This window comes from Dermacentor andersoni, chromosome 11 (genome assembly GCF_023375885.2).
Source record: "Dermacentor andersoni chromosome 11, qqDerAnde1_hic_scaffold, whole genome shotgun sequence".
In the NCBI taxonomy this organism is placed as follows: domain Eukaryota; kingdom Metazoa; phylum Arthropoda; class Arachnida; order Ixodida; family Ixodidae; genus Dermacentor; species Dermacentor andersoni.
Genome location: NC_092824.1, coordinates 120,681,272 through 120,700,652, shown reverse-complemented (window position 1 = coordinate 120,700,652; position 19,381 = coordinate 120,681,272). Strand labels below are relative to the sequence as shown.

The window sequence follows — 19,381 nt, the reverse complement described above, 5'->3', positions numbered from 1 at the left end:
AGTCGACTGGTAACAGAACAACTTGTTTATTCTAGCATCGCAAAAGAGTGGGCGGTCAGGTCGACCGAAGTGGAGAGACGGGAGAGCACGTAACTCAACAGAAGAAATCGGAGCCTCTCTCTTGGCGTCCGCGGGCAGCTGCTCTTATACTTTCGCAGTTGAGGGCAAGAAGGAAGGCCTCGTGACGAGGCCACGTGACGGCGGGCACGGACACGCTGAGAGACATGTTGAGACGAGTGTAGTGACGCATCCGCCAACCCGGCGCCGGTCAGACCTCCTCGCTTCACACTTGGGGAGCTCCTCTCCCCGGCTGCTGCGCTTTGACAAGCGTGGGCACACACACACACACACACGCACACACGAAGACACGTGGCACTGAAACACGCCTGGACGCGCTTGGCGGGGAGGCTTTGCGGGAGCTCCGAACGGGCCAAAATGTCCGCCGCTTTGAACGAAGCCCCGGCGTCCGTTGCATCCGCGCCGGCTACACCGCGCGTCGTAGGCGAAACGTAACACGACCGATTTCCTGAATTCAGCTTCAACGCAATACAGTCATGTTATGCGGCAAAGCATATGAATGCCGCAAATGCGGTTTTTGGCCGAGTCAGGTAAATACCGTAGTCCGACAATGGTGAGCCACAGATATTGCTTGAAAATCTCATGGCAGGCCGAAAATATGAATTTTGGACAGGAAATGATGTGTGTCGAACACATTCACTATTGCCTGAGCTCTACCGAGACAGACAGTAAAGGAATCACTAGTGGGGTCACAATATAGGGGTCAGGAGCATGCATGCTGACTGGTCAAGTTTGAATTATCCAGCGAAGGCCAATTTTAGGATCAAAATAACAAGTTTGGGCCCATAGAAATAAGATGGCACCAGCCAGGATCTTGGGTTGAGATAGAATTAACCAAAAAAATCTCATTAACCAGAGTCAAATTAATGGAATTCTAATGTAGTGGAATTTGACATCTCTCTTTCAACATCTCTTTTTATCCATTTCGTTGCTTGTTGCACTGTATTCATCTCAAGCTTTCTGAAAAGTTTTCACCCACACTAATCAGTTCATGGTGTTTGTTATGCATTCTGAGGCATAGAAAAGAAAACTGAGGATAAGAGTACGATACTTATAGAATGAAGCACAACTAATAAAATGTGGTGATTATGATCACCATGCTGTTTAAGAACAGATGTTGAATACGTTCTGTCAAGCCTTTAAGGAATGCTTTTGATATATAACTTGCTGGAGGGATTGTCTCTAATACTTCTTGCCACAGAATATATAAATTCCTGTCATCTGGGTTAGGCATATACAACAAAATAGGAATAATGAGTTATCTCAGTGGCCACTCATGACTTGTAAATAATAGTACACATCCTTCTTTGCTCTATTTTGTAAGGAAGTCTTGAGGTCATATGGTGTCTGAAAGTTTGGTAGTGAAAAGGCTGAAAGCAGTTAAGTTCCCATGTTGCCATATTGTTTGTGCATGGTATGGCAAACACCCACCTAGAAGATAGGCAACAAATATTATATGGCCATTGGGTTATCAGCACCATACAAGTGGATAAGTTGTGCTTTGTCTTTTAAATGCTGTCTTCATATCGGGTGCCTTTGTCCTCTTGTTTACGCCTGAGCATGCACTACTAGCAAGACTTTTCTGTTGGCTTGTTTGTCACTGACCATCTGCCGTACGTTGAGTGCCATGTTGAGTATGTGATGCAGTTGCATGTCTTGCTGTTTGGTGTTCTCTGGTGTGTAGAATTTCTTTTTTATATGTATGTATTCACCCCCTTTTATTCTCTCTCTTCACTCATTATGCACCCTCCCCCTTTATAAATGGTCTATCTGATCCATTTGTGGTTTACGGAACCATGTGCACCAGCTCTTGGTGCACTCCACCACAGCCCTCGATTTTCTGGTGCAGAGGCACCACAGTCCTCAATTGTGGCATGGTGCAGGCAAGGTGCCATCGAAGTGCATAGGCTCAGGCAGACGATGCTCACAGGTGTGATGCTTGCTGACAGTGACTACTTTCAGTGGACATGGAAACATTTATCTAACATGTTCGCTCATTTTGATGGAGGTGAAACACAAAATCACCCGTGTACTTGGATTTAGGTTTAGGTGCACGTTAAAGAACCCCAGGTGGTCCAAATATTGTGGCCTTCTGCGTGGGGGAAGGCGGCGCGTTCGCTCTCCGCTTTCTTCCTTCACGCATGCCAGATTGAGCCACGATCGGCATCCCTCGCGTGCTTTTACTCGCACATGCAGCATACGACGTGCGGCGATAGTATTATCGCCCTTGGACTTTATACGAAATGTCATGGCGATGGCAAAAATGTGCCTGGAATGTCCATACAGTTGCTGTTGCAGTAAAACTTCAGCATACTTTTCCAAATAGTAGCGCTTTATCTTCTTGGCATCCTTTCTGTGAGACACTTGTCAACCACCTAGTCGTAAAATAGGTATGCGATTCCAGTGACTTGTAGGCTTTCATTTGTTTGAGGGTAACGGAGCTAACTGAGAACGAAAAATAGCTAACAATGTCGCCATGAGTTCTCTGGGAAGACACTGACATTGGCAGTCGATCGCATCTGCTCCTGGGGTCAGTGTGTACGGATCAATGTTGTCTCGGTGCCGCAGTTTTCCTTGTAGCGGGAATGTGGTAATCTCATCAGCTATGAGCAACATTACTAGATGAGGTCAGTTCGAAAACTCTCTCGAAAAGGTGACCCAAACCTGTTGCCCATCTGTGGGTGATATTCGCGTTGACTTGCGACCAGGTCACATGGGACCATCCACACACCAGAGGATGCAACATAGTTAATGTGCACCTTCAGACAAGCTCTTTCTGCTGCACATAAAGACACTGGTCGCAAAAATGTATAAAAAAAAGAGACACGGCTTGATGTTACCAAAATGCGTTCAGCCCATTAACAATCGGCAATCTGAACAGACCTTGTGAGGTTCTGCACTCATTATCAAACAGAGATAAGCAAGTGCGAGTGGATATTGTTGCTTGTGAAAGGTATCTTTATTATTATCACTTATTATTTCTTTATTATTGAGCATTACCTGGCCAGGCTTGTCGCAGTGTCAGAAACTTTCCTGGAATGACACTTCACATGCTGAACATTATGCCAGCTAAAACTGTCGTGTTTCATTCGAGTACAATTACGTGTACCTTCTTATTTTTCTGTCTTCTTGAGTATTGCTCACTCATTCTGCACTTCTCAAAGTTTATAGGGCTTTTTTGTATGAACAGAACATTTAAAGCTAACGCAAAACGACAAAAGTACAGTAATGTGCTGGCTGGGACATTTTAAAAACTACACTTGGTGAAACATTTATGTTGGGGCATCATATTAGCACTCAACCAGTTGCGTCGTTTGTAATGCTTGCTAGGCACAATTTATTTATTCATCGCAAAAGCAGGCATGTGAGCAATAATAAAAAGAAACTCTGCAAAAAGTTTGTATGAACGTTTATTCTTTAGGTAGCCTTAAACACCGTACCTAAACTGCACTGCGATAGGCCAGCACTTTGTAAACATAGCCCCGGACAGCCTGGTGAGTCTTCTCCTGCCCAATACAGTACAGTTCAGATGTGCCCTCTGTGAGCGAGAGTCTTGAAGTAGGGTGACACATTCTTATTGAAAAATGCGACATTAGTCAATTTTGGAAAATTGTGTTTGTTCTGAAAAGGCTGTGGCAATTAACATGAGTTGAATACTGGCAGCAGGCAATGAAGCAGAGGACATGCGGAGCAAAAGTCACCTGAACAGGGTGCATCTAGATTGCAGCGCCGCCACTGTTTAGGTGACAGCCAGCGGCCACCTTGCTGCAGTGGTGAGTCTGCAGAGTTTCCCAGCTGCTGTTATCTAGTAACGTTTGTTGTGAGTAGTACTCGGCATGAAAACGCTGCTTACACAAAGTTGATGGAATTCTGAGTGAACGGCTGGCAAGCTCGCGACACTTCACCACTGCCACTTCATTGCTGCCACAGTTGCCACAGTGGCTAATACACATGGCTGCCGCACAAACAAGCCGGCATATGTGACATCACGTGCAAGATATGTATATATTGTCCTATTGTTTCTCCTGTTCTTCGCTCACTATCTTGTTTTTATCCGCCTATGCACCAGGGGCACAAGCCTTTTCTTGTGGCGGATGCAGGAATAGATAACAAACTGCATGTGATAAAGCCACAGTCACGTTTTTGGCTCTCCACAACAAAATCACGGCGAACAGATGTCCTGTTCTGTCATCTCGGAATAGGACACACGTTTGGGACCCATAATTTTCTACTTACTGGAAATGAACCTCCAACCTGTGGTAGATCTGGTGAGATGCTGACCGTCCTCCACGTGCTCCTGGAGTGTTGGGAAACCGAAGCTGAGAGAAAGAAACATTTTCCTCTTGCGTACCGTTATTACATCCCTCTTCACCTGGCTATGTTTCTTGGTAAGGAACCACTTTTTAACACCAAGGCAGTCCTAGATTTGTTGAATGATGTTGTCCTACATGTTATAATCCTATTAAATTCATAGCGCATCCTCTTCTGAGAAGATGCTGCTGTGACAATGTTTTTTATAGCACATGCCTCCAGGCCCTTGTGTTTCAGGGGCTCTAATGAGGCAGCAGGGCTCTAGCAAATTTTGGTATCAGACATATTTTGTACAACACATCATTATCTCGCAATGCATCTTAATGGTCATAGTTCTTGCCATTTTACATCGCCATAACCTTATTATACATAGATTTTACGCCCTTTAGAGCAACTATTTTTAAGGTCTCTTTACAGCCACGTCACATCAACCACATAGAAATCATACCTCAACTGCAAGCCCATTAACACTGGCATGGTGCTCTTTGGCCATACCTGGCCTTTGCGCCAGTAAACATCACACATTCAATTCAATTTTCTGGTGGCTGCTGCACTTCCTCCTCCTTGTCCTTGCGATTGTTTTTATGCAAACAAACAAAATTATGGCAGAGCTCGTCTCACGATGACTGTCGACAGTAATGCGAATAGCAATCAGAACAGTGTAGCGACAGACCATATTCCTGAAGTAATGTTTATTTACAACATGTAGTGGTAATTCTTAGTCTCATTGCTTCAGCTTTATGTCACATACTCCTATACTGTCTCACTTTGCTATGGCACTCGCTTGCCGAGGTCACCCATCAGCTTGGAGGCATGATGATGACTGTATGAGTCCGACATAGTGACGAAATCACAAAGAAGAAATGATATTGCTACGTGCTACTAGAAGACAATGATGTCGACCCTTTGATTTAGTGGGATGAACCCAAAAGTAACGACTGCTGATCTGATGACGATGACCTGCCTTGCTCGATGTTGGCTGGCTTCCATGTTGGCCAGTTCTTGCTGCTCTTGTAAATACACCCTATAAATAGTTTCCCTGCTGTGCTTTCGTGTAACAATATTCATTGAACGACAAAGGCTGGTGACTGTATGACAACGACTGTATGATGATGGTGATAAGATGACAACTGGATGAAGGAGTCTGAATGACTACAATGGCATGACCTAGACTGTGTGACGACTACATATGACATAGAATGCATGATAATATGTATGTGACAATGACGCAATGGCGACGATGGCATAAATTTAATTTAATGATGACGGCAGGATTACCATAAAATGACGAAGTAGGAATGACATCGAAAACCTGTATGATGATTCCGTGATGACGATGGCATGATGAGAGCCAAATGATGAAGCTGGAGTGAGGATGATGGCATGACCACAATGGTAGGGAAACAACCAGATGAAGAAGTGGGAATGACGACGGTGTGACTAATTATGCGTGATAGCATCTGTATGACAGCAATGCAATGACGACGATGGCTTGACAATGGCGGCTTTATCACGATTGAAAGAAGACTGCATGAGTATCATACAATAACAAAGAAGAAATGATATTGATGGATTGACGAAAGTGGTAAGACGACAGCATGATGACAATGGGATCATAATACTGATGGGATGACAATGGTGAAAGGATTGTGACGACAATGGCATGAAAACAACGGCATGAGGACAAAGGGACGGTGAGTGCATGATGACAATAGTGCTACAATGACTATCGTGAGACCCTTGAGATGACGATGGCGGGAATAACAATTGAATAACGACAATATGTTACATTACAACAATGATGAAAGACTGACGTCTATGGAAAGATAAAGGCGGTATGACGATGGGTGATGTTACTGAAGTGATGACAATTATAAAATGGTAATGTAAGGACAACAGCATGACAACAACTGCGTGTCGACCATGCGTGTTGACAACATCATGACGATAATCGAATGACAAAGCTGGAATGATGACAATGTAACGACCACGAAGGCATCATAACCCCGAACACATACTTAGTGGCCCAAATTATCACAAAACTTGGACCACTAGGTTGGAGTAGAAAGCATGACGACCACAGCATGACTAGAGTCAGACCAGAAAGCTGGAAAGACGACCGTTGAATGACCATGACGGCATCACTATGGCTCTGTGACAATGCAACCATGACTGTATGACAACGTTTATGTGACAGTGATGACATAATGAGTGTCAGGTTACAAAGCTGGAAGGACAGTGATGCAATAACTATGACGCCATCTAGACTGAGATATTTTGTGGCCTAAGCTGTTAGACAACTTGAGCCACTGGGTTGGGATAGAAGGCTTGATGATGACAGCATGACGAGAGTAAGATATCACGAAACTGTAATGATAATGGAACGATCACTGCGGCAACATGACCAGGAGCACATTTCTAGTGGTACAAGCAGATGGACAACTCAGGCCACTGTGTCAGCGTAAAAGGTGAGCTAGCTAGCTTGATTGATTGATTGATTAATTAATCGATCGACGGACGGACACACAAGACAGACAGACAATGCTCAAAACAGCTGAAGTAGGCAAAGAATGCTTTTCATTGATAATAATGACACCTGTCACTTATTGGCCTAGGTAAATGTGCACATGCACTATTTTTACAGCCTCACTACTAATGTTATTCCATTGACAGACTTTGTACCTTTCATGTGGTCAAGAAACAAGTGTGCAAGCTATTCTTCTACCATTCTCGCAACAGTAGAGTTTGAAGTAAGAAAGGAACAGCACTAGGTACGGGACATGACCATTTTCTGTGTTTGCCTTGTTGCAGCTGCTGCACAAAATCAAATGCAACTGTCCAGCTGGTTTTGTGTCTGCCATTCTTGTTTACATTTGCTGTTTTGTGTTGCCACTTAACTTTGATAAATGCTGATGGGTGTATGTTTTATATGAAAAAAGGTGTTATTTCTGTTGTTGTTCTTACTGACTGCTACAACTGTGCCCTTTTAGGTGGATAAGGCACGTGCAACTGTGAAAGCTGAAGCTGGCATCACATTGAAAAAGCTTAATGAAGAGGAGCTTGCTTGGAATGGCCTTGCTCTCATGAGGTATTAAGGCTCATCTCACATTTGATTAGCTCAGTGTTGGTAGAAGTTACTGCTAACAAGGACTACATATTTAGCATGGTGCACATAAATAAATACAAGACACAGCACATAAATATATACAAACCCTGAAGAAGAATGATATGTATGAAAATACATAATTTATGATGTGAGTATACAATGATAAAGGGACACTAAAGGCAAAGATTAAGTCCAGCTAAAGTGACAGATTAGTTCTCGAGAGTCTAAGGCATCAATGTCATTGCGAACAGAGCGTTAATAATCGAGAAATTGAGGTGAATGCAGCACATCATTAGAGACTCCCCCGGGACATTCAAGTACTTACCCAATGATGAAAGAACTCCTCAGTTAAATTCTGTCACTAGTACTCAACCGCTCATTACAAAAACATCCTTGTATTGCATTTTAAGATGAAATAAAACGTTACTTGTCCATTTCCATTTCATTTTTACTCATTGAGATTACTCTTGACAATCGCGCAGGCATTCGAAAGGTTTCGTTTTTGCTCGACTCTGCTCCGCCCATGCTTTCGCATTTCAGTAGTTCCGTTATCGCATAGTGCTGTGCTGGTTTTTTTGGCTTGCGAAACCCGCACAAACTGCAAGTAGCAGAGAATTCAACTTCCATATGATGTCGCGGGATGCCCAAATGGCCCACGCCACTTGACCAAAAAGCTGCTGCAGCGGCGAATCCACCACTCTGTCTTGACTACGTTTCTCCATGGCAGCGTGTTTGTGTTTTGTGCAAAAAACCGTACCGGCATCTGTCAGGCGCCATTTTACTCACCGACGGCAGCATGATGGCAGCAAAGGGCGATGATGGCGTATGTAACGTCACCACTCCCTGGTTGGGTGGTGGGAGATTTGAATTTCAAAAAAGGTATTCAGATCCTTCAGGTGCAATTTTCCTGTAAACAAAGTCTTTTCTTGGCACAAAACAAGTGTTGCAAGGTTTCTGAAATTGTATGTTAATAGATCACATCAACTTAGTATTTGCCTTTAGTATCCCTTTAAATTACCTGAGGCCACTGTGATGAAATGACAAAACCAGAATATTGCGCAGAATATATTTCCAGACTAATTCTGGAAACATAGAGGATAAAATGTTCTTCTTTAAGGAGAATGTCGCTACTGATGTAAAATATCTGCACATGGATTGAGGAAATTGTCTGCAGGAAACATGCAAGGCATTCTGTTAACAAATGGAAAAGAGTACAGTCATGTCAGGGAACTATATTTTGCTTTAGCGCAAAAATGAACAAGACAAAAAATCACTTCAAGTATGTTTACTGAGGTCATAAGATGGACTAGACCCCAAAAATAAGCCATATTAGATAGAGTAGCCTATAATGCGATGCCGTAGCATCAGTAGTGGTTGGCAAGCAATGGTGCAGGTGCTCGGAACAGTTGTGGTGTCTTAAGTGGTGAGACTTGCTACGATAGGAGATGAATCTTGGCGACACCCAGGTGTACACTAGGTTTTCAAGGTGCCAGGAACAGATTGTGATGTGGAGAACAGCAGAGGGTCATCTTGGCCTCAATAGAGGTCCTGTAGTGGGAAGGTGAAGTTCTACGACTTCACCTTTGCTGCCAGTGCACTGCACTCCACCCTTGACGTGGCTCAGCAACTGTCTTTCTCTAGCCAGGACAATGCAGTGAATGCACCTCCAGACAGTGGCTGTGAACTGGCGAAGGCTCAAAGCTCAGACCTGACTTCCACGCACTCACACCGCCTCTCGAACTATGCCTGGATCACTGACAAATGCCTTCCTCCCACTTGGGTGTGGCTTGCTGTGTTTCCACATTTGAAACTACTCTTCTGTCTTTTATTTGCTTCCGTGCTGCAGAACTCTGAGATGTTGAAACTTTGTGCCACAATTGCACATCACCATCAGCGCCTTTTGTATGTATTTCTCATTTTGTTTGCCTTACTGCTTGGCAAGCTTAAATGAATGCTGACATGCTGACACACTGTAACATTGTTTTATTTTTTCAAGTGCTCGTAGTGTATCTTCACTATGTCTAAGCACTGGTCCTGATTATCGCTATCTTTTTTTTTTTTTTCATAAGGTATCTCCACATAGCGCAGCCAAGCCCAAGAGACCTGTTGCAGTAAATACTGTTTATCTTAGTTTCACTATATAGCTGCAGGAACTCGCCATTAGAGTAACCACTGGGTTGATGGAGTTATTGGCATTAACTGCAGACATTTCTGGAGTATCTTCAGTGCAAGTACCGTCAATAGCTTTTGCTTTTTTGTATCTTTCCTAGTTCCCCTGAATGTACAACTGTTTCTTTCTTGAGTGGCATCTGATAGTTTATGATGTTCATGACAATTATTGCTACACTCAAAAGCTTGATCTTGTTGGCTGCTGTGAAATGTTTGAATGGCTCTTCATATGATGAGGCACGCAGCATAGTTGATGTGCAGCTTGGCCCCAGCTAGTTCCTGTTATGATTGATGACGTTCTTGGCATCTTGTGACGGTAGCATGTGCAACTCTTTCCAGCCTTGGTGCTGTTTCCGACATAACTCTTGGTGGAGCCATTGCCACTGGTGTTCATGGTTCTGGGCTCAAGTATGGTATATTTTCAACACAGGTACAAGCAAATTCTCTGTACTGACTACATCTAACTATGTCGCATACCTCTTGAGCAAACTTTATGATCATTGCTATGCACATGGAATTGAAAGATCATGTTCTTGTGTTCATGCATACTGTTATCATGACATTGAAAGTTCATAATTTTGGTACCACACTACACCATAAAATAAATAAAGCATTCATAAAAGAAGGCAAACACAAATGCCTGCTTTCAGCTGTCTGTTGACAAGTGAAATTCTGTGAAAGTAATCACTTGCAACTGAGTGCTTCTATCCACTTTATCTTTTGTTTTGGCTTTTCTTTTCATTCGGCCACCTTAAATAACCAATACAGTACAGGATTCCCACAAATTCCTGTAGCCTTCCTGTAAATGCAGAAATTGAAATTGCAAACCAAAATTTTCTGTAAAGTTTTTTAGTGGTGTAGTATTCATGTCTTTCAGATTAAGTCTGAAGAAAATGGCATGTTTTCTACAGTAATAAAATGCTGTTCTTGAATCTAAAGGTCTTGGAACTTGAGCTCATCACAAGCACTGGCCAGAGGCTCTGCTGCTCGGAGACGGAGAACAAGGAAGTCTTTTGTGCTGCCTGTTGCGGCCTGGGTTCCATTGGCATTGTTATTACAGCTACAGTCCAGTGTGAGCCAGCTTTCAGACTGCGAGAGGTGCGCTACTCATGTGAACTGCAGCAGGTTTGTGAGTTTTTTATCATTATTGGAGTTGTAGTAGCACTTGCTGTCTTTGTATAAAATTTATGAGCGCTTGTTTGCAGTTATTGACATTCTTTGTAAATCCAGGCAGCTAAAGTTGTCTACACAGTCTGCAAACGTGATGTGGAGTGCAAATGGGACATGCAAGACTACCAAGAAGGCATAGATGCGGTGCTTTACATAACAAAAAACAACACCAACTAGCCCATCAGTCTGTTCTTTCGTGCAAATGTGGGAGTCTCCTGGAACACTCAACCTGAAGGCTGTAAGGCGTGAACCTTCTAATTTGAGCTACTTTTATTTGGAGGCCGTGCAGTATTGGTGGAGCTGCGAGCTTGTGTTTCTGCAGCTAGGATGTAACAAAATGTAAATATGCAGCTCCAAGATGTAGGGTCCATAGAAGATGCTGCATAGACAATGTCACAGAATTTTGGTGCACAGGTCACTAGTTGCTTTGCATAGCCTAAGAAAATTTTCATTGCTTCTTAGCAGCAGGAATTGTGGGACTATAACTTTGTTGTCTCCTTCCTCTTTTGATGTTATTTGTTGGCTTTTTATGCAAAGATGTGTGCAGTGGAATGGTATGGTTTTGTTACAGTAAAAGCCAGTTAATTAGACACTTGTTAATTAGGAAATTCAGATGGCTCTATTGGTCCCGGCCAAAGTGCATGTTAGTCTATGGGATCAAACCTTTGTTAATTCGTCAGAATTCGGCCCCGCACCGCTTAATTTGGACAAATGCCGATGGCTGCCGCTACACGAAAGTGTGGTAAAGCAGCGCTGGCACCAATGGAGTGAAACTGAAACCTGAGAGGCATTGCCATCGTCGTCAATTAGTGGGGACGATCGCAGCGTCACCGAATGTCGGTGCCTTCTTTCTTTGCTCTATTGTGCCTTCAACGTCATTTTCCCTTGTGTTGTCGAATCGGCATCATCTCTTCTTGTGGAGTTTTCTTTTTTCGTAGTGACCGTGTTTTGCATGCCACCGCCATCGTGCGCTATAGTGATGGCAACACCAGGAAAGCGGCAGAAGTACGAAGCCAAGAACTTGGCTAAGGTGGAAATTTTGCTGGCTTTGAAGAACGGCGAATCGCGACAGCACGTTATGACCAAGTACAACGTGAAGCAGAGTATGTTGGGAACGTACGTGAAAAATTAACAACAGATTCTTCAAGCCTTCGAAAGCGAAAAGTTTCATGCATCAAGAAAACGGTTGTGAACCGCAGCTCATCCCCAGCTCGAAGAAGCTTTGCTCCAGTGGGTTGCGGACTGTCGCAACGCGCATCTGCCTTTGAGCGGACCTCTCATCATGGCACAAGGTGAGAAGTACGCTGCAATGATGAACATTGACTCGTTCAGAGCTTCAGAATGCTGGTTCGCGAGGTTTCGGGAGAGAGACAAACTCGTCTTCAGAAGCATGTGTGGCGAAAAGGCCAGCTTTTACGAAAGCATGACCACCCAGCGGAAAAATGTGAAGCTGCTTGAGCACATCGCCACATATGAACCAAGTGACGTGTTCAACACAGACGAAACTGCTTGTGACTTTCAAGACGGTGACTTTCAAAGGCGACCCGTGCATTGGTGGCAAGAAGTGCAAGCAAAGGATAACTGTGCTTCTTGCCGCCAATATGACTGGCACAGAGCGCTTGCCACTCGTCATCGGGAAGGCGCATAAGCCATATTGTTTTAATTAAAACATCAAAAGCCTTCCTGTCGAGTACAAAGCGAACAGGAAGGCTTGGATGACCTCGGACATTTTTCGAGGCTGGCTGCAGCAGCTAGACCGGCATTTCATGTCTAAGGACCGCAAGATAATTATGGTTGTTGACAACTGCAGTGTGCATAACTGTATAGTCGAACTGAAGAGCGTCAAGGTAGTTTTTTTTGCCGCCCAACACTACATGTGCCCTTCAGCCGATGGACCAGGGTATCATACACTACGTAAAGTCGAAGTACCGAAAGCACCTGCTACAGCGAATGATCTTATGCTCAGAAGTTGGAAAGCTATGTGAAGTGGACTTACTCGGCGCAGTGCACATCTGTGGAAAAGTACACCTCTGCAAGTCATCGCCAATTGTTTTCGGCACAGCGGTTTTGTGAGGCCCAAGCATGCGGCAGTAGCCAACGAGGTGTCAGCCGAGTCCACCATTGATGACTGCCCGACCTTCGATGCTGTCCTTCCCACAGATATGACCCTTCAGGACTACATCGCGATTTATGATTGTGTCGCCACGGCTGGTCTCCTAACCGATGAAGAAATGATGACCACGATTCAGACGAAGAGTCATGCGAGGAGGTGCAGCCGCAACCTCATTGCACCTCATGAAAAGTCACGGAGGCACTTTTGATATTGGAGGACGTTTGCCTGAGCACTTCCGACACTTTGTGGGCAGTTGGCCACATGGAAGAGTGAAGAAAAATCGTGACGTCAGCCGGAATCTGCGCGATAAAGCAGACAACTATCGCAGAATACTTCAGTAAATGAAAATATGCTTCTCCAACTTGATTTTAATGTTGTTTTTCCTGTTCATTCGTTAATTCAGCATTCCGATAATTCAGAAATCTTTCCCAGTCTTGTGAGATTTGAATGAACGAGCTTTTACTGTATTTTCTTTACCAATTTTATATTTTCAGTTTCAGGTCAGTCAAATGGTTTTACTTTTCCTGTGAAAGTTGAATTACACGAAGGTTTCTTTTGCAGTCATATTGCTATATTTCTATGCAAGTTATGCATATCACATTAAGCACACTGAGTAGTAGCACAAGGCACGGAGTGCTGAAGCTCTTCACGCATTGTATTTTCTAGGTCCTAGAGAATTTGGATGTGCATCTGCAAAGTTCAGACCATTTTCGCTGTTTGTGGTACCCACATTCAGACACTGCAGTTTGCTTTCATCTGACAAGAACAAATGAAGTAAGCACTCGTTTTGGCCTTACTTTAACTTTCATTTTTCTTGTACAAGCAGGGCTCGATAGCTCGCTTTCATTAAAATTTTGTATTAGTAAAACATTATTGCTGTCATTATTTATGCTGAAGACTTTTTCACAGATTTTCTATTGTGTCACTAAGTTTATGTTGCAAAGGGTGGCAAACACAGCCACCCCAGTGATTATTCTGCTGAGTATAAGTTAGCTGTGTGACTTCCTGGCTCAGCAACCAAACTTAAACAGTCTCCCTCATTGTCATGACTAGTGTCCACAAGTGACATTCGTTCCCCACCTTCTTCCATAATGAATCGAAGGGACTGTGCCATGTTTAACACACGGCCCCTTCTTCCCTCGCCCCAACCACAATTTTTAAAAATTTTTGTGGTACACCACACTTACACTGATGGTTTTGTGTGTTGTACATTGGATGACTTATTGAAGCCACTTGAGAATAATTCTGTGTGTGCTGGGACCTAGAAAATAACGTGTCTGGGCTGCCATTTGAGTTTTCACCAATTTTTGCCATGTGCATTAGTGTAATGCCTTGCAGACATGATTGTCTGCATGCGATCTAAACACTACGCTTGTCTGTTTACAATGTCCAGACCTGGTTAGGGGCCCTTTAACTGCATGTTTAGGAGCTCCATTTGGTTAAAATTAAATTGCAGTGCCCTTTAGCCACGCCAGCAGCGCTGTGAATGTTTAACCACAGAAATGTCAGAAGCAATGAAGAAATGTCTGCAAATAATGGCTACAGAACGTATTGTAGTGACATATCATTTTGGTTAAGGACTACCACATTTCATTATGCCGCCTTCGTCTGATGAATCGGCGACCAACTTTTCTTCTAGTATGTTTGTCATTTTGATTTGCTTCCTTGTTCGCACGGTGATGCATGCATTTAGTGCTACTTGCCAGGGAAGAGAAAATGGAGAAGGTGCACTACAAAGGCATTGGGAAGAGCGTAGGAAATTGAAAGAAGAAAGCGTGATGGGAGATTTGGTTTACACTGTTGCTGAGGCATTTTGTGCCTGTGCCCAATGCACTGCAAGATAAATAAATCAGCATGACCGTCTTCTCTTGTTGCTGCCATAGATTTGGATCGCCTTATGTGTTGCTGCAAAATCTGTAATTTGTGTAGTGATACTTCCTCTTTTCAGAAGGATGATGTGCTAGCTTGTACTGTTGAAGCTAACAGGAGCTTGATCTAACTTGTAGGAGATAACAAAGCCATCTTTTCTTGAGAGAGTCTATTACTGGATTGTGGAGTATGCCTTTGGGTACTATGCCATGGAGTTCCTGCTATACCTGAGGTGAGAGACAGCACTGGTATTGTGATAGTCGAATTGATTATCAATATTTTGATCAATGGTAATATGATTCCCCCTCTTGCTTCCTCAAAAACTGCTTTTATATTTCACAATTGACTTGCATGCAGATTCCAGGCAGTTGCAGTTCTTAATCCCTCATACTATGCTTATAGTTTTTCATAATTACAAGATCAGGCAGAATTATGTTTTCCTCTGTGTAAGAACATTAGCATGAGTGCATACCGAAAGCATGATTATGTGTTGGAAAGATATGGTAATTTCAATAGGTTAATAGTTCACTTTTCCTCTTAAGCTGGTCAGGTATTAGTGAGCATTAAGGGAAACGTCAGTCCTTGAAAAAAAAAATATTTGAGGTATGGTGCTGAAAACTTGTACGTACATACTGTATTTATTCCATTATAAGGCGGTCTCAATTATAAGGTGAGGGTGCCAGTTGGAAGACCCATGAAAAGAAAATGTCGCCTTGTAGTGTGGCTCCACGTCATCGCAGTGCACGCTGCCGTGAAGCCACGCTATAAGACGGAAGTTGCGCTGCCGTGAAGCCACAGTATACGGCAAAATTTGCGCTGCTGTCAAGCCACAGCTTAAGGAAAAATTCGCGTACATATATGGCGGAGGGTGACATCGAGGCCAAAGATTCTGGGGGGAAAAAACCCTACCTTATATTCAAATAAATACGATATGTGTAATGTCATGTGCTTATTTTGATTATGCAGCCCATTTTTGTTTATCTCCTGTGGTTCTAATTTTATAGGAGCTTCCTTTAAATAAAGTTTGCAAATATTTGCAAAATATCAGTTCCTCAAATTTCACTGAACAGAGTACCAATAGCTTCTGTATGATTCAAGGAATGCAATAAGACCACCCTTGTTGCTCTGCCTTACCTAGAACCCACCGTGGTGTCTTTGTGGCTATGGTGTTGTGCTGCCAAGCACAAGTTCGCGAGATCAAATCCTGATGGGGCGGCTGCATTTCAATAGGGGCGAAATGCAAAAACGCCTGTGGTCTCGTTGCATTGAGGGCACGTTAAAGATACCCTGGTTGTCAACTGCTGCATGCCTCATAATCAAATTGTGGTTTTGGCACATGAAACACCAGAATCCAATCCAATCCTTACCTAGAACAAGAGTTGCAGGATTTGAAAGTTAGTCTCCAGAAAGACACTGTTTCGAGTTCCAAGTTCAATGCCTTACAACTCGTGTATGTGTGTCAAGTGTGGGAAGCCGGCCACGTGGTAAAGATATAAATAAAACGTCGGTCCACTGATCGAAACTGTTGACAAATAAACCAAAGATAACTGAGCAATTGTGCTTCTCATCCTTCTAAATACATTTGGCCCACTGAAAAATGCCATCACCGTGTGTGTTTGTATACATACATACATACATACATACATACATACATACATACATACATACATACATTACATACAGCTGCTGAGCACTCCGGAATGTGTTGAATGGGATTTAAATGATGGATCAGGGACTTCAAAGAGGTGTAACGCAATGCTAACAAATTTCTTTTACACTTACCAATAAATAGCCACTGATATTTTTGGCATACATTTTGAAGAAACTGCCAACATCATCCTCTTTCTTTTCGTCAACAGGCAACACTGTACTCATCCTAACTCTCTTGGCAGTGGACATCGCTATCGAAATAATGTTAGTTTTGTTCATCTCAAACGAAGCCGTCAGTTCTTTTTGATCTGCCATAATTTTCTCACATTTTAATACACTATTTGTTTGCTGCACTGCAAATTTGTGTCTGATTTTTAATTTATATTTTAAAGTTTTTCTATGACGGACTATTCGTAGCAAGAACCCTCAATAACTGATGAAACATGGTTCCTGTCTTTAAAAAAATAGTTAACCCTTTCAGGGTCAATTTTTTTTGCCATATGCGACCGCCCAGGGTCGATATTTTTTCATTATTGCAGATTCCAATTCTTCTGAGGAACCTACTTCGAAAAAAATTTGCCGTAATTTTTCTAGGGTGACCGCAAAGTCAGAAAAAAATATTTTGTATATGTATATATGTACTGTTTATGCATGACCAATAACAATTAAAAAAAGAAATAAACTTATAAGAATTAAAATTTTGATGCATCGTTATACACATAAGGCTTAGAAAATGCACACATGAGAATATTTCACAAGTCTCAAATGTTGCTGCTCTTGCACTAATATAGCGTAATCGAACTGCGTAGTTGAGCGCACTCAAGAAAACTGTGTGGTTGTGTGCCCGTCAAGAAAGGAAAATGTTTGACAAACTTCCGCTAATCTTCATTTTATTGCCAACCAGAGACAATTAGTTTTCACAAGCCTCCAAAAAATGAAAAGGAAAGGAAACTCATGTGCGGCGGCATCCTTCCTATGCGCACCTCTGTGAGCACTAAACGGGCGAGAAACAGGCGGTCGCCCTTTGAGCGATTAGTAACGAGATAGCCATCAGTTTTGCCAGCGCAAGAAGCCGAAACCACCAGCGGAACAAAACCCAAACCGCCGCCCGCCCGCGCTTGCGCCAATGCGCGAGCGGTAGTATACAGACACGCCAGAGCAGACTAGCTCTTAAACAAACCATGCAACGATAACCGAAAGAGGGAGGCATGAGAAAAAATTCCCTGTATTCCCACATAGTGGCAGCACGTGCCAGGAAAGAAAAAGTTAGGAAATTGGAACGTTTTTTAAATGTACAATTGGCACCATAAATATATGGTATTGACCATTTTGGACTTGTTCGCAGTGCCATATATTTACATCATTGACCCTGAAAGGGTTAAGGTCTTATGTAAGCCTAGCAGTTGTGATCACTGTGCCGCTCTCCAAAGCAGCTACTTGATGCTTTTATGCAGAGTGGAAATTGGCAAGGGATGTTAGCCTAGCAGCAGTGCTTGCATTAGCCTCTACAAGCATCTGAGTAGCAAGGGGCGGCCAGAAGAGAGACAGTGTGCCAGCAGACATATCCTAAAATTTTTTATTATGTGGCTGTGAACAGCCTGCTGTGAATGGCTTAAGCAGGGGTGCAACAGCTGTGCCAATTGTGCCATTTTGATACATTTACGTACTTTTGCGCCACGCTGCGCAAAAATGCCCTGACTAGCCCAAGCAGTTCTCAGTCCCGCGGCTGGTAGTGTAAACCAATGTCTTAATTTTATCTTTTATGAAAAGTGACGATGCCTGTCAAATCTGTAGCACGAACGAGAGCTGTGGTACAAGTAAACTTCAACTCGTAGCCCGTGTCTTGCTGTCGCTGCACTTCATGCGAGATAGCTCGACTGCATCAGGCGCCTCAAAGTCTGGACGCTACGAATAGTAGCATATCTTCCTTTATTGTGCGGATTGATGGGACGAGAAATGAAGCCTTCTCAAAACTGCATTTTGCAATAGTCGGCGGCTGTTTTTGAGCATCACATGCTATGGCTTCGCTTTGAAAGCTGATTAGGCCTAGCGTCACATTCTGCACTTGCTCTGCACTAAGCCGACAGCGGTGGGCGGTGGTGATCCACTTATGTGGTCAACATGAAAACTCCGCTGGTGGGGCGTTGCACAGCCAATAGTCTGTTGTTGCTGGGTTCGTTGAAAGCGGAATTGGTTGCACTGATAATATGAAGACCAAACTAAGTGAGCAGCATAATCTGTTATATCCAAAACTACCATATTTACTCGAATCTAAAGTGCACTTCTTTTGATAAATCGGGTCCAAAAATAGGCTGTATGCTTCGAGCCTAGCTGCCGTAGCTTTCTCCATGTGCTTTAGTACGTGCTTAGGTTGGTGCGCCATCAGTCTTACCGGTCTTCCCGTTTTCTGCATTTGCTCTATCGCGATGCAAGTGCCATCTGCAAAGACATGCCGAGTTCATCACGATGCCGCAATTAAAAGGAAAGTGATCACATGTGCGGAGACAGACGGAAATCAGGCCTCATCACGAATGTTCGGAGTTCCCGAAACTTGCTTACGGGACTGGCGTAAACAGGAGAAGCTTTCTACTCCGGCGGCTGCTATGTATAACTTGAAAGTGATCTGCGATGTAGATGCATCTAGGCCCACCGCGCTGTGTTGGAGACACTTAGTAAGCATTGAAGCGAGAGTCCGCACATAGGTCAATTTGCTCGCTCCTGCTGCCGCACTTCCCCACTGCAGCGTTTTGATAAAAAGTTTCCGCAGTCATTGTGTGAGGCGTGTTCATGCTTGCTTGTGCGCGAGTGACACCACGCTTGTTAATTCAGTTAGTAAGCTAATGTTTAAAAGTTTTTACGGCCGATAAAATTGCTATCCTTACTTTTCATATAGCTGTCTACTAATTTGCTATCGT

General features: G+C 43.3%; 1 protein-coding gene across 4 annotated transcripts in view; it reads left to right on the top strand.

Moving 5' to 3' along the window:
• LOC126539337 (L-gulonolactone oxidase-like) overlaps positions 1-19,381 on the top strand; it is a 92,802-nt gene that overhangs the window by 15,736 nt on the left and 57,685 nt on the right. For all 4 annotated transcript variants that reach the window (XR_008614301.2, XM_050186145.2, XM_055075500.2 and 1 more), the window contains exons 4-8: positions 7,380-7,477; positions 10,004-10,094; positions 10,604-10,789; positions 13,614-13,721; positions 14,954-15,048. Coding sequence is in view for 3 of the 4 variants with exons in the window: in XM_050186145.2 (XP_050042102.1) it covers positions 7,380-7,477; positions 10,004-10,094; positions 10,604-10,789; positions 13,614-13,721; positions 14,954-15,048 (578 nt within the window). In the remaining variant the exon portion in view is untranslated. The remainder of the gene's footprint in view (positions 1-7,379; positions 7,478-10,003; positions 10,095-10,603; positions 10,790-13,613; positions 13,722-14,953; positions 15,049-19,381) is intronic.